At 44.1% G+C, this 13763-nt stretch overlaps 1 protein-coding gene across 1 annotated transcript; it reads left to right on the forward strand.

The window, feature by feature from the left end:
- Nucleotides 1-228: 228 nt before the first annotated feature.
- On the forward strand, nt 229-2385 carry slitrk1 (SLIT and NTRK like family member 1; the record flags this gene model as incomplete). The annotated part of the gene is made up of 1 exon (XM_080024229.1): nt 229-2385. One exon carries the CDS (start codon nt 229-231, stop codon nt 2383-2385), a length of 2157 nt encoding a protein of 718 aa, XP_079880355.1.
- Nucleotides 2386-13763: the final 11378 nt, after the last annotated feature.

Consider the following 13763-nt stretch of genomic DNA (forward strand, 5'->3'; position numbering starts at 1 on the left):
TCCCCCCCCTTGAAAAAACCCCCCCCCAAAAAACAAACTGGGAGTCTGGTCACACATACAGGGGGTAAGATGCGGCACGAGTGTGTTATTAAAATACTGCCTTATTTTCTCTTAGACCTTAGAATTATCTGATCTTCTTGCTATTGTTTGAATTATTTTCTCAGAGCCCAAATCTCAAAGCGGGTCGTATGTCTTGAAAACTGGGGGATGAATTGTCCGTGTTGAAAAATGCTGCTTTGGATTGTCCTGCTGAATGCGGCTCTTTGTGTTGCAAGTGGGAATGTTACAAGGGACATTTGTAAGGAGCAGATATGCTCCTGCAACGAGATAGAGGGAGATCTGCACATAGACTGCGAAAAGAGGAGCTTCACCACTCTGCAGCATCTGACCGGCCCCAGCTCCCAGTTCTACCACTTGCTTTTGCATGGGAATTCTCTGTCCAGACTGTTTCCCAATGAGTTTGCCAACTTTTACAATGCTGTAAGTCTGCATTTGGAAAACAATGGCTTGCATGACATTGTCCCCGGCTCCTTCCTAGGGCTGCAGCTGGTGAAAAGGCTGCACATAAATAACAATAAGATACGCTCGTTTCGGAAGAGTACGTTCCTCGGCTTAGATGACTTGGAATACCTCCAAGCCGATTTTAATCTATTGAGGGACATTGACCCCGCTGTGTTCAGGGACCTTAATAAACTTGAAGTGTTGATACTTAACGATAACCTCATCAGTGCGCTCCCTATAAATGTGTTTCAACATGTACCCATCACGCATCTCGACCTTCGGGGGAACCGAATCAAAACGTTGCCTTATGAGGGGATTCTCGAACAGATACCGGGCATTGCGGAGGTGCTGCTGGAGGACAATCCGTGGGACTGTAACTGTGACCTGGTTTCCCTCAAGGAGTGGCTGGAGAACATACCGCACAACGCACTCATCGGGCGGGTGATATGTGAGGCCCCCACCAGACTACAGGGGAGCGACCTGAATGAGACGTCGGAGGCGGACCTGTGTCCCTCGAAGAACGGCGGAGTTGACACCAGCCTGGTTGCGCCCCCCACCCAGGATGAGGCTGCCGAGGCCGCTGCCAGTGCCGCCGCCGCTGCCGCTGCTGCCCCTGCCCCCGGCCCGAAACCCACGCGCGTCAAGCCCAGCGGTGGGCCCGCGACGCCGGGCCATGGGCCCAAGAGCCGCTCCAAGTCACGCGAGAACTGGCAGCTGAAAACAAAGCCCACTCCGTCGACGGGGGAGAGGGAGCAGGAGCAGCTGCAGAACACCACATGCCCGCAGCCGTGCAACTGCAAGCTGATCGGCTCCAGGCAGGGGCTAGGGGTCAACTGCGAGGGGAAGAAGATTGAAAGTTTGTCCAACCTCAAGCCCAAGCCCTTGGCTGCACATGAGCTGAACATGAGGGACAACAACATCCATGCCATCAAAAAGAACCAGCTGCTGGGCTACCTGAGCCTCAACCTGCTGGACCTGGGGGGCAACAATATTAAGGCGATCGACAACGGCACGTTTCAGAACCTGACAGAGCTACGGTGGCTCTACATGGATAAGAACTACCTGGATACGCTGATGGCGGAGATGTTTGTTGGCCTGCAGAATCTGGAATACCTCAGTTTGGAATACAACGACATCCAGCTCGTCGTGGCAGGCGCGTTCAGCCCCATGCCCAATTTGAGGGTTTTGTTTCTCAACAACAACCTGCTTAAGTCTTTACCCATGGATGCTTTCCTTGGAATTTCCCTGTCCAAAATTAGCCTGCACAATAATTATTTCACCTATCTCCCAGTGGCCGGTGTGCTGGACCAGCTCAACTCGATCATACAGATTGACCTGCACGGGAACCCATGGGATTGCTCGTGCAACATTGTGCCCTTCAAGCAGTGGACCGAGAAACTCGGCGCCGACGTCATCGTCAGCGACCTCAAGTGCGAGTCCCCCGAGCAGTTCTGGAAGCGGGATTTCCGCCGTGTCCGGAACGATCTTATGTGCTCCAAGCTCTACGACAAGGTGTCGCCCACCTCCCTGTCCAAAAGCAGCAACGGCAACAACAACAGCAACAGCACTTTCGCCGCCGATGCTGGCACACGCTCGAACTCATATCTTGAGCCCAGCCGCGTCTCCATCTCGGTGCTGGTGCCCGGGCTGCTGCTGGTGTTCGTCACGTCGGCATTCACCGTGGTGGGGATGCTGGTGTTTATCCTGCGCAACCGCAAGAGGTCCAAGAGGAGGGACGGAAACTCCTCGGCCTCGGAGATCAACTCCCTACAGACGGTGTGTGACTCGTCATACTGGCACAGCGGTGGGCCGTACCACGCAGATGGCGGCGCACACCGGGGCTTCGACTGCAGCGTGCACCTCTCCGCCGGCAACGATGCGTGAATCGCGAAGATGAACGGACAACTTTGCTATGTTCGTGCGTCTGCGCAGGGAGACGGGATTACAAATGCACAGACACGGAAGGTGGGGGGCGGGGCGCACGGACACGCGCGTGTGCGTTCCGGAATCAGCCAAAAACCGGCAACAAGATGATCTATATTCACCTCCCCTTCCCCCGTCTTCCTCCTCCCTTCTTTATTTGGTCGTTATAGAGATGCTTAACCTGCAGAATGTGAGTTTTTGAGTTTTTTAGTTTGATTTTTCTTCTCTGAACCCGTGCACGGGCACAGGCACAGGCACAGGCTGCACCATGCTGTAATATATGTATATGCCCCCCCCCCGCCCTCCTCACCCACGCACCGCCCTCCGCCACCCTCCGCCTCCCTCCGCCTCCCTCCCTCCTCCCACGTCTGCTATTTGCCGCAATCGGACTACGGATCAGGCTGGGAGGAGGAGGAGAAGGAGGACGGGGGCAGGAGGGGAGGAAGGGGTGAAGACGGACGACGTTGAGGAAAGGGGGAGAGCGAGAGAGCGCGGGAGACGCACACACACACACGCAGGGGAGATCCGCGAGGACCCGAGTGGAAACAGTGCACGAGCGCATGAATGTAATGTAAATATCCGGACCCGGTGTAACATAATCTGCATGATGATATTTCTCTCTCGCATGGTTTCGACACAAAGACGACGATGAACAAAACAAAGCAAAACAAAACAAAACATAAACAAATAACCGGAACCATCAGATGCCAACCCCCGCCCTGCCAACACACTCCTACTCTCCATGTTATAATCAATATGACGACTTATATAGATATTAAGAATTATATATATATGACTATTACTCAAAAAGTGCCATTTCTCTATTTTTCGGGTGAACCTGCGGTTGGGATTTGTATATGTTGTTTTGAAACTCGTTCCGGGGGGAGCAGGAAAAAACGGGAAGGGGGGGAAGAAAAAAAATGACAACAATGACGACGACGATGACGACTACGGGGAAGAAGCGTGTTGACGAGATGGAGCTGTCTAATGCATGCTGTTATTATTATTATTATTGTTATAATTATTATTATAATTACTTTATTATTATTTTCCCGTTTGTTATCATTTGATTGTCGATTAATATTTCAAGGGGGGGGGGGGGTTATTTAAACCACGCTGCCGCTGTCGTCGTCGTCCCTCTCTCCTTCTTTTTTCTGAATGTAACGCTGTGTTATTTTTATGGTGTGCCAATTGTCGACTTTGACTTTTTCCGAAGACCCCTATGGGCGGACGAGCATGACAAACAGTCCACGTCGCTCAGATGCTTTTCCGCTTCAGAGTCAATGTAGCTGAAAAAATAACAGTTCCGTGGTCCTGTGTGTCAATGAAATATAGCCTGCTTTTGGGGAGGGGGGTGAGGGGTGAGAGGAGGAGTAAAAAACATGAAAAAAAAAAAAAAAAAAAACATCTGACTCATTGAAAACGAGCAGATCGGGCAGGCAGGTGATGGGATTTATACCGTCATATTTTTTCAAAAATCTAAAAACTCAGCACTGTTTTCAGTGGATGTATATATATATATATATATATATATATATATATATATATATATACAGTATATATATATGGACATACAAATTGGATCTATGTACAGAGCGTATAGACCAGTATACAGTAGATTGCTTTTTTTTACCCCCCCACCCCACCCCACCCCACCCCACCCCACCCCACCCCACTCCACCCCACTCCACCCCACTCCACCGCCCCCCCCAAAAAACAAGTATTCCTTCACTTAAAAAAAAAAAGAAGAGAAGAAAAGCTTCTGGCTATTATTCACTTTCATCCTATCGTGAGCTTTTGTAAAGCCATCTAATCTGCGTCCAAATAGGAGAACTTAAGAAACTTGCTGTATTTACGACAATGTGTGCTCTGAAACGACTGTTTTTTGGGGCGAAAAACGCAAAACAGTGTTCAAACGCCACCGGATTCAGTCTTAAAACTCATTTTGAATTGATTTGTTTTTTTTGTTTTTACTGGGATTTTTTTTGTTTTTATGGTCTTGTGAGTGATTGATTATATACTGCTCAGTTTACAGCTTTTAACGCAGAGAGACCAACATGGGAACATTGTTGGAAAAAATAAGGCATTGAAGGTGGTGGCATACTTCCACTTAGAGCTGGGCGATATTGACAAAAATCGAATGTCGCAATCATTCTTTGGTCGTTAATCTGATGATATTTTGCAGATGGCTATCGGCGCTTTCATAAGATATTTACGGAAGAACTATTTGGAAAAGCTGATTAATAACGGAGATATTCTGTCCAAGCAGGAACATGATTCCTCTATGAAGTTCAGAAAACTGTATTGCTTTACTGTAACGCAGCTTTAATGACAATATTTCTCCATTTCGCGAAATTACGATATTTCCAAAAATCCTGGGCGATATCCCGTCTCATATCGCAATATCGCTATCATGACCAAATATCGCGCAGCTCTACCTCCTGTCTGCACGTTTCTCACCTCGCTTCCTTTCTCTGCAGTGTCGGTCGAAGAATGCGAGGAATGGGCGGTGGTTCTGGAGATGGTGAAAAGTTTGCAGTGATTTCTGGGTTCGTTTTTTCTTTACATTTTTTGTTGATATTTTTTCACTCTGCCACCTTATCAGGGGGATTTGACTCAAAAAACTACCTACAAAAATCCCCCGAAAACAGAGGACGCAGCAATGGGAGTCAATGAGAAGTGCTGTTTTATTTTATTTCATTTTCTTTTGACACGCGCGTGTTTTTTCCCACTTCTCCCGTCTGTTTAGATACGCTTTAATGCGCTGGTAGAGTAGAGCGCTGTCTAAGGTGCTGAATAATTGATATCTCTGTATGCCTCAACCCCCCCCTCCCCCCACACCCACCCCCGCCTGCCTCGGTGTGCTTGTGCTTCGTCCTTGCGTGTGTATGTGCGTGCGTGTGCATCCCAGCGTGTGCATGTACATATTGACACGGCCATCCCCACTCCCACCCCCATGTGCTTCGTCTATCTGTGTGTGTGTGTGTGTGTGTGTGTGTGTGTGTGTGCGTGCGTGTGATGGGCGCACGTGCGTGTGTGTGGGAACACTTGTATTTGCGCCCCTCTCCTCCCCCTACCCTCCATAGGTGTGGCGCTTGACCTCGGGGACTAAATACCACGGCAGATCTGTGACTCGCGCCATCACTTATCACCTCTTATTCTTGCTTTTTTTGGGGGGTTGTTGATGATTCATTTATTTATTTTTTATTTTTTTTCGGGGGAGGGGGGAGTAACCCCTCCAATGACTATTGCCCCGCTTTCTGTCAGAGGGTGTGGGGGTGGGTGTGTCGGGGATGGCGGGGGTAGGGAAGCTATCTATCTCTGTGTCTCTTCTGTGGAATTATTACCTGTGCCCACAGCCCATACGATGATTTGTCATGATTTAAAACAAACAAACAAACAAACAAAAAAAAAACACCAAAACAAAAACGCTGTGTTTCAAAGTTACATTTATATGCTTTGCAATATTTGACCTGCTTCTATTTTGTTAAATAAAGTGTGGTTGAGGTTGAGTAAAAAAAAAAAGACATCATTGGCTTTGACTCAAGTTTTAACATCTATTTTTTGGGGGGGAGTTTTTTTATTTTTATCTTATTTTATTTCATTTTTGTTGAATGAATATTCAAACCCAAACTATTGGGTCATTTCACAAAGAATGGATTGCGGCCGCTAATTGCACCGTGAATTGCACATCAATTGCAGATGCTATCTCCATCGTCTTATCGTCATATTGACAATAAGGCCCATAAGGTTTTGCTGCTGAGTTTAATTTGCCCTTTTCTGAGTCTGATTGCGGATCCATGGATTCAAACACGCTATACTTTTAGATTAAAATTGGTGCTTATTATTATTTTTTTTTTTTATTATATATATATTTTTTTTATTATTATTATTTTTATTATATTTACATTTTTAGGTTTATGTGCAGTGACTAAGAAACATTTAAATAGTATCAGTAAATCTATAATGAAACTTGCTCTTCCCACACTGTTCATTTATTGCATGAATAAAATGTTTATTTATAAACATTTTTACTTATGAAATTATAGTTCTTATTGAATATTAATATTACAATTTAGAAATTATACTGGTTAATTTAATTTATTTTTTGATCTACTACAAAGTTCATTTTTCCAGTGGCCGAGAGCCGCGGCTCTGAGGGCTACACAGTAGGGCCTCCAATCTCGGAGCGAGAATAGGAATAGGACTCTATTCTTGAAACACAGCGGTATTTTATTTTTTTTTGCGTGGCCCTATTACTGTTCCGTATTTAATAACCTTATTTTTCATTCATTGTTTTCTCTTATAAAAATGGGTTTGAGCAGAGCTGTACATGTCTCTATATTATGAGGTTCAATGGCATCTGTGGTTCAGTGGCATCTGTGGTTCAATGCCAGTTTGTTCACTTTATCGCTATTCCCAATAACTTTTATTTAAAAAAAAATTTCTGATACTTTAGTTTAAATCGGAATTATGGAACCGTTTTGGGCAACATTTGTACCGCCTTTTTGTACAATAAATTATTCAAAGTTTCCACAAGTCGCTTTTTGAGTGCGTTTTGAAAACCACAGACTGCTACCCTGTTCAAGGAATTGCTATAGAATGCCGTTACAGTAATCGTTATAATAATGACAAAATGTAATTGACAGATCACTGGAAAGTCTGAGCGTGACACCCCTTACAAATGCACTTCAATTGCACCAGCTCTCTGAAGACGATCGTGCTTCTCCACCCAGTTACCCCCAGCTCTCTGCCGATGCTAAAGATTTCACTCTTACCGCGTGTGGCTATTGGGGCTGGTGTTGGTGAATTGGACGTTTTTTGCAAAGGCTCATTTGCATCGAAAGTGGCCAATTTTGCACAGCCATAAAAGCCTCAGAATCCTTCTGAAAATATACCCCTATATGTCTTTACTCAACCAGTATAGATTTCCAATGACCCAGCTGCTTTAAGGAAAATAATAGTAATCCTGTAGCGACGGCGAAATCCCTGTAGTTTGGTCTAGTACGTAAAAGAAGTCGAAAAAACAATAGTCATAGTTCAACCCAAGAGAACAAATCACATATAAGAATTTAGAATATTATGCAACAGCCCAACCACATTGGATTTAATAAAAAAATATACAATTCATAAAAAATTAAATAAAAATGTAAAATGATTCATGAAAAAGCTGTTGAAATTATTAGAATTCATAATAAACAAGACATATATATATATATATATTTTTTAGATTTATTTCCACATTTATTTTTTGCATAGCTTCATTTGATGAAGGCTTCCATATCAGATGAATGTCTGATGTTCTGTTGCTAAATCAGTTAAAAAACTGTTCAAACTTTACACTCAAAATAAATAATGGAAATTAGCTCTTGTGTTGCAAGATCAAAACTGAAAGGCTGTACTAATTCCTCTAATTGATCAGTTCCAGCCAGAAAAGCAGCTCTGGGTTTATCAGAACAAGCTGAAATTTCACACTTAGGAGCCAATTCACAGAAGGATTGAGTTGCTTTTGCGGCCACAAAACCTGCACACAAATAACACAAACACAAAAAACGACTGCTTATTTGCCACGCAAATACCATCTGCAAATGGCGTGTGCCAGTGTTATTCTAATATTTAAAATAGTATTATGCATGCATTTGGTGCAAAATGTTCCCCCTTCTAAAGAAAATGAGCCTCCTTGCAAATAGTGTCCCAATCTACAAACACCGGTGCTAATAGCCACACGCAGTAAGCGTGAAATTATTATTGTCTGCAGAGAGCTGATGGAAATTGTGCGATTATAAGGGGTGTCACTGCAAGACCAAAAAAAAAAAAAAAAAAAGGCAGATCATCTTCAGAGAGTTGTTGCAACTGAAGCACATTCATAAAGACTTTCCTGTGATCTGCAAACTATACTTTGACTTTATTATTATAATTATTATAACTGTCACAGCATCCGGAGGTGGCGAAATGGGCAGCAGTCCATGATGGTTTTCGAAACACACTCCAAAAAAAAGAAAACTTTGAATATCTTATTGTCCAAAAAAAAGGCGTTAGAAACATTGACAAAAATGGTTCTAAAATTTCTATTGAACTCCAAAGATATCGAAAAAAAAAATATTTAAATTTATAGGGAATAGCGAGTGGTGAACCACAGTTGGCATCAAACCTCGTAGGGTAGGACCATATAGAGATCCGCCGTCCTATAGTCCCCGGAGCTGGGCGGCTGCACCGGAAAGTGTGGTGTTCAAAAAGGAACTTTGCGGGAGAGTAAAACATATTGAAATAACTGTCATCACTTCTACATTAGATTAAGATTCAGTAAGAACTCAAATTTCTTCAGAACCGATTTAAATGTACGCACAAACATGAATGAACTGTGTGGGAGCAGTATGTTTGATTTTAGATTGACTGATACTTGACTGGCGCTATTAGCGGCCGAAATCCATTCTTCGTGAATTTGACCCTGAAAGTGTTCGTAGGGACGTGAGGTTCTCCTCTTATTCTTTTGAGATTCGGTTCTTGACGAGTCACTCAGTGAAGAGTCGTTCGGATCTCTGACTCTTTGTTCTTTCGGTTGAGTTGGTGTAAACAGGCGGCGGGCGAGGGAGGACTCCCTGAACCATGAACCAGAGTCAGAAGAGTCGGCCTCGGCTCTGAGTTGTGAATGGAATTCTCCCAAGAATCATGTAAGGAGGGCAACGTTTAAATGAGCCACATTCGGTATGAATGATGTCAAATTCCTAATTCCTTTTTTTGCCTTGCCTCGCCTAATTCAGTCCCCGGTAATTATTTTTTGTTTTAACAGTCGGAAAAACAGGCTCATCATTCAATAAAAAGCCGCGGGAGGAAGCCCCGGCGACGAACATCTCCTTTTTTCACATGCTGTACCCCAGCGTCCCCCCGCCCGCCTCCCCCAAAGGAGCTGGCAGTTGATGCAACGCTTCCAGCAGGCGAAAGATCACCCATCGTCCCTCCTCGTAGCACTTAGCTTCGTGTCGTAACTCCCAGCCTGCCTCGTTTTCTTTGTTTTTTTCTTGTTTTTTTCTTTTTACACCATTTAAACCTGCGGGGGCTTTGGAAACCGAGCTGGTACATGTAGTCGGTGGTTTGAAAACGTGGTTTTCAGTTACTCTACCGGCGGCGATTTTGTCGTCTTTATCGCCAGAAATCTGCGGTATATGTATCTCATCTGTTGTGAATGTCCTCCGATGTTCTTGAGATGGTGCCATCGCGGCTAAACCGACCAGGAAATGGAATTGAATTGGGGGTAGAAACCATAGAGGGAGAATGGAAATTAAAAAAGCCCCATTTTATCATGTCGCTCGTCTTAGATTTACTCAAGATTTGAGGACGTAGGAAAGGCAAAATATCGCAGGTAGATCTTCATGTCCTCATATGTCCCACTCTCGCCGAGACCTTGTTTGAAAAGTACAAATACTACTGTATATTATAAGTTTAAATACTGAATATTTCTTTCCAGCACCAGCAGCTGGCTAGACCCGGATTGTCTTATTTCAGAATAACATATACTATATTATAGGAAGCCTGTAGTAATGGACTATTGTCCGTTTTGTCTCCCGGGGATTTACATCGGTGTCATTTCCTGATTTGTTATCATGCGACGGGATCGTCTGCAAAGTGATATGTGCTAAAGTAACTCATGAAGTTCCAGAGATATGCTTTTATCACCTTTTGGGGTTATCTCGAGTAGGGGTTCACGCTCTTTTTTTTATCATGGACCGGACCACAGCACACAAAATATTCTGTATTTATAAATTCCCACCCACCTTCTCGCCGTCCAGCACCGGTCCACCGTTGGGAACCTCTGATCTACAGGCCTAATATGTGGAAAATAGAATGTCTTTTGGAACATGTTCCACCGTCAAAATGTAAGTCGTGGTAAAACACTGTCTTAGAATAACTTCAAAATGAGCTTTATTCTGTTAGTCCCAACCCTCACGAGTGCCAGCCCCCAAAAAACAAGAATTGAATAGAGTTTTTTTTTTCTTTTCCTGTGGTAGTTTACTTATTGACAAGTGGGATAGATAGCTTATGTAATCACTGTTTGTTGATATGCCTTGAAGAAATTATTATTATTCCAAATCACAGCTCCCACAAACGAACTGAGACCAAATAGACTCTGATGGTGATCTTTGGGGACTGTACAACAATCACTCCATGGCAGGAGGAGCGGGTTCATCCCATGAAGAGCGCTCCAGCTGCTGTTTTATTTAACGCTGGTATTTAAAGTAACAGTTTCATAGGGGAATTTGAATTAATCGTATGTATTTATTCAATAATTATAATTCATGACTTGATTTATCCGCCGTGGAATCCAGTGCGGTGTCGGTGGTCCTGTCGTTTGTTTTGATAACGTTTCATTGGATGAATACCGGACTCCGAAAAAAAAGACAACATTTGACATTTGTGGGTGAAAAATGTACCCACAAATGTTACACGCCCACACCCTCTTAAAACAGGTTTCGTTGTTTGGTGTCATTTGATATGATCATGGTCCCCAAAAACAACATCATATTGCATGAATACTCAGGGTGTGCATCTCTCCCTTATAAGACGGTCCAATACGTATCTAGATACAGGGGCTACGATACGATGCAGGGACGATGCGTTTTAATCTGTAAGGATTCGGTGCATTTCCATACGTTGCAATCTGATACAGTTCTTAACATGTGTTGAATGGAGAAATTAATTTTCCATTATAAATTAAAATCAGCCAATTCCACAAAAGCGGCATTGCTTACCTTCAAATAGATGTTTTTGATATAAGACCAGGGAATCACAAGTTTTTATGTTACTTTATGGCAATTAAGCATAATAATATTTCATATATTGTGATTCTGATATAGTTATATACTGTATAATACAATATTGTAATGAAGTATTGTTAATCGTCAGTTATAATGTGTTTTACTGCGGGCGGCTCACAAGTCTCGCCAGTTTTCCTTTGCTTTCATTTTCGATCTGTTTGCTTTTTTTAGTTTCCTACTTGTATGAAGCAGACATTTCCAACCCGTCTAAGGGACTGTCCCGTTCCGCCTTGGATCAGGACAGTGGATTGCGTGATGGAGAGGGAGCGATCTCCAGTCCACTGTGCGTCCCGTTCCCTGCGTCTTCAAACAAAACAAATCATTATTATCTTGAAAATATCATGACTTGTAACATTAGATCAGTGAGTCTTCCGCAGCAGCTTAGTTTATACTAAAGTAGAATGAGCAGCAAAGCTTCAGTCGACTGATTCATAAGCCGGTCCATCGATCCGGCTCATGGTACATTTCCATCGACCCAGGGGTCTGTGTATCGATGAAGTCACATCTTTACCGTTAAAAAAATGCTTGCCGATTCGTATCGGTGAATGGTTGCACCCCTAACGAATAGCGGACTGGCATGGTGATTTGGTAAACAAGAAAGTCGAAAAACAGGTATTGGGGATAAAAAATTATTGTATTCGAAAAATGATTATATTCGTAAACGACCCTGATCCCTTGTCTCAAAATCAAATATCAAATCAATGGTGGGTGTGATATACCTGGTTTGTGTCCTTTGATTGGGTGACGGTCCCTAAACAAAACAAAATTTCATCAGAAAAATGATACCGGGCCCACATCATGATTGGGTAAATATAAACCAAATGTCTCACCTCGTTTCATTTGGTTTGATTTGATGACGGCCCCTATACACGACAATAACAACACCAGATCCACATCCTAATCGGGTAAAACGAAAAGAAAACAAATTAAGAACTGGTATCGGCTGAGACATCCCCACTGCGCCAAAACACACAGAAAAGGGATTTCACTTCACTTCACTCCTCTTCACTTCACTTCCGATCCCCTGTCTTTTAATCTGCCGTCAAATCAATCACGGCCATATCCTGTTTCGCGTCGTTCGATTTGATGACGGTCCCTAAACACAACGGTTAATTGGATAATATAAAAAGTTCAAAAACAAGTATTGGGATGAGATATCCCTGCTGTGGCAAAATGGTGTGTGTACCCGAGTAGGATTTTTAATTTGTAATTGACCCCGATCCTTCGATATTCGGCATCGAATCATCCTTGGCTGTACCTTACCTTGTTTTGTGTCGTTTGACTTGGTGACGGTCCCTAAACGCAACATTGCATCGCGCGAACACCAGACTAACGCCGGGTAGATATCCCTACTGCACCCAAATGGCCCAAGCACTCGAAAAGGATCTTCAATTACTAATCGAAATGGATCCCCCCCGTTCCCAACTGCTCTGTCAAACCGCCAAGTGGGACCCTTTAATCTAGATGAGTGAAGAGAGTGAGTGTTTCCTCCGGCTCTAAGTAATCCCCTACTCCCCCCCCACTCCCCCAACCACCCATCCCTCCCACAACTTATCGATTATCCCATTGATTTGATTTAGCAGGATGCGGGTGGTGCGCCCGCCAGCCCGCCCGCCCCATCCCTCACCGGCGGTTTAGAGAGAGAGAGAGAGAGAGGTGGGGAGGGGAGAGAGAATCATGTGGTCGCAGCCGATCAGATTATTACATTGGGCCAAATGGGACCTTTTACGGGACAAAACCGAGGATGGGAGTTTGTTTGCAGCCTCCAGGAAGAGGGGGAACGCGAGGTTTGTTCAGGACAATGAGGGAAGGAGGGGGGAGGGGGGGGGGGTTCAGATACCCCCACCCCCCCTTCCCTCAATCCCCTCACGGTCCCTTTCCCCGGCGTCAAGATGTTTCTCATCTCCCGAAGCAGCGTCCTGGGCCGGGGCGCAACGGGAAGTTACCCACGTCGCGCGAGCAATTTTCTGGACGGTCGGAGAGAGAGCGGCTCCAAAGCCCCTCAGCCCGTCGACGGAGCCTTCCGGAAGAAAAAGGCCTTTTCCGTGTCCTTCGTAACCGGGGATATTTTGTGGAGCGGAACAAACTTCCTTCCCGAACAAAATTGCTGCTAAAGTGGTATAAATTGCCTGTCTACAAATACTTACATAAATGTATGAAAATTGGCTAAATGATCACCTTTTCGTTTTCTGCTTTTTTTCCGCCCCTCCCAATAAAGGAGGCCATGCGGACAAAATGTACTCTGGAAATGCTGTAGTCCTGGGTTTTGGAATCCGGTGATCTAGCGTCGTTGTGTCGCCGAATGTCTGATGACAGTGACTCGTACTTCTGATTGTGGAGGAGCTACTGTACATTTGATGCTTCGTGGTGAGACTCTCACCGTTTAAAAAGCTCAAAGAAAACCTACAGAATCTAGATTTAATAATTTATGTATTCATGTATTTATTTGTTTATTGATTCATTTATTTATTTGTTTATTTATACAAAATGTGTGTGTATATATGTATGTTTGTATGCATGTACTGC

Source organism: Zeus faber (genome assembly GCF_960531495.2).
Source record: "Zeus faber genome assembly, chromosome: 2".
NCBI lineage: Eukaryota > Metazoa > Chordata > Actinopteri > Zeiformes > Zeidae > Zeus > Zeus faber.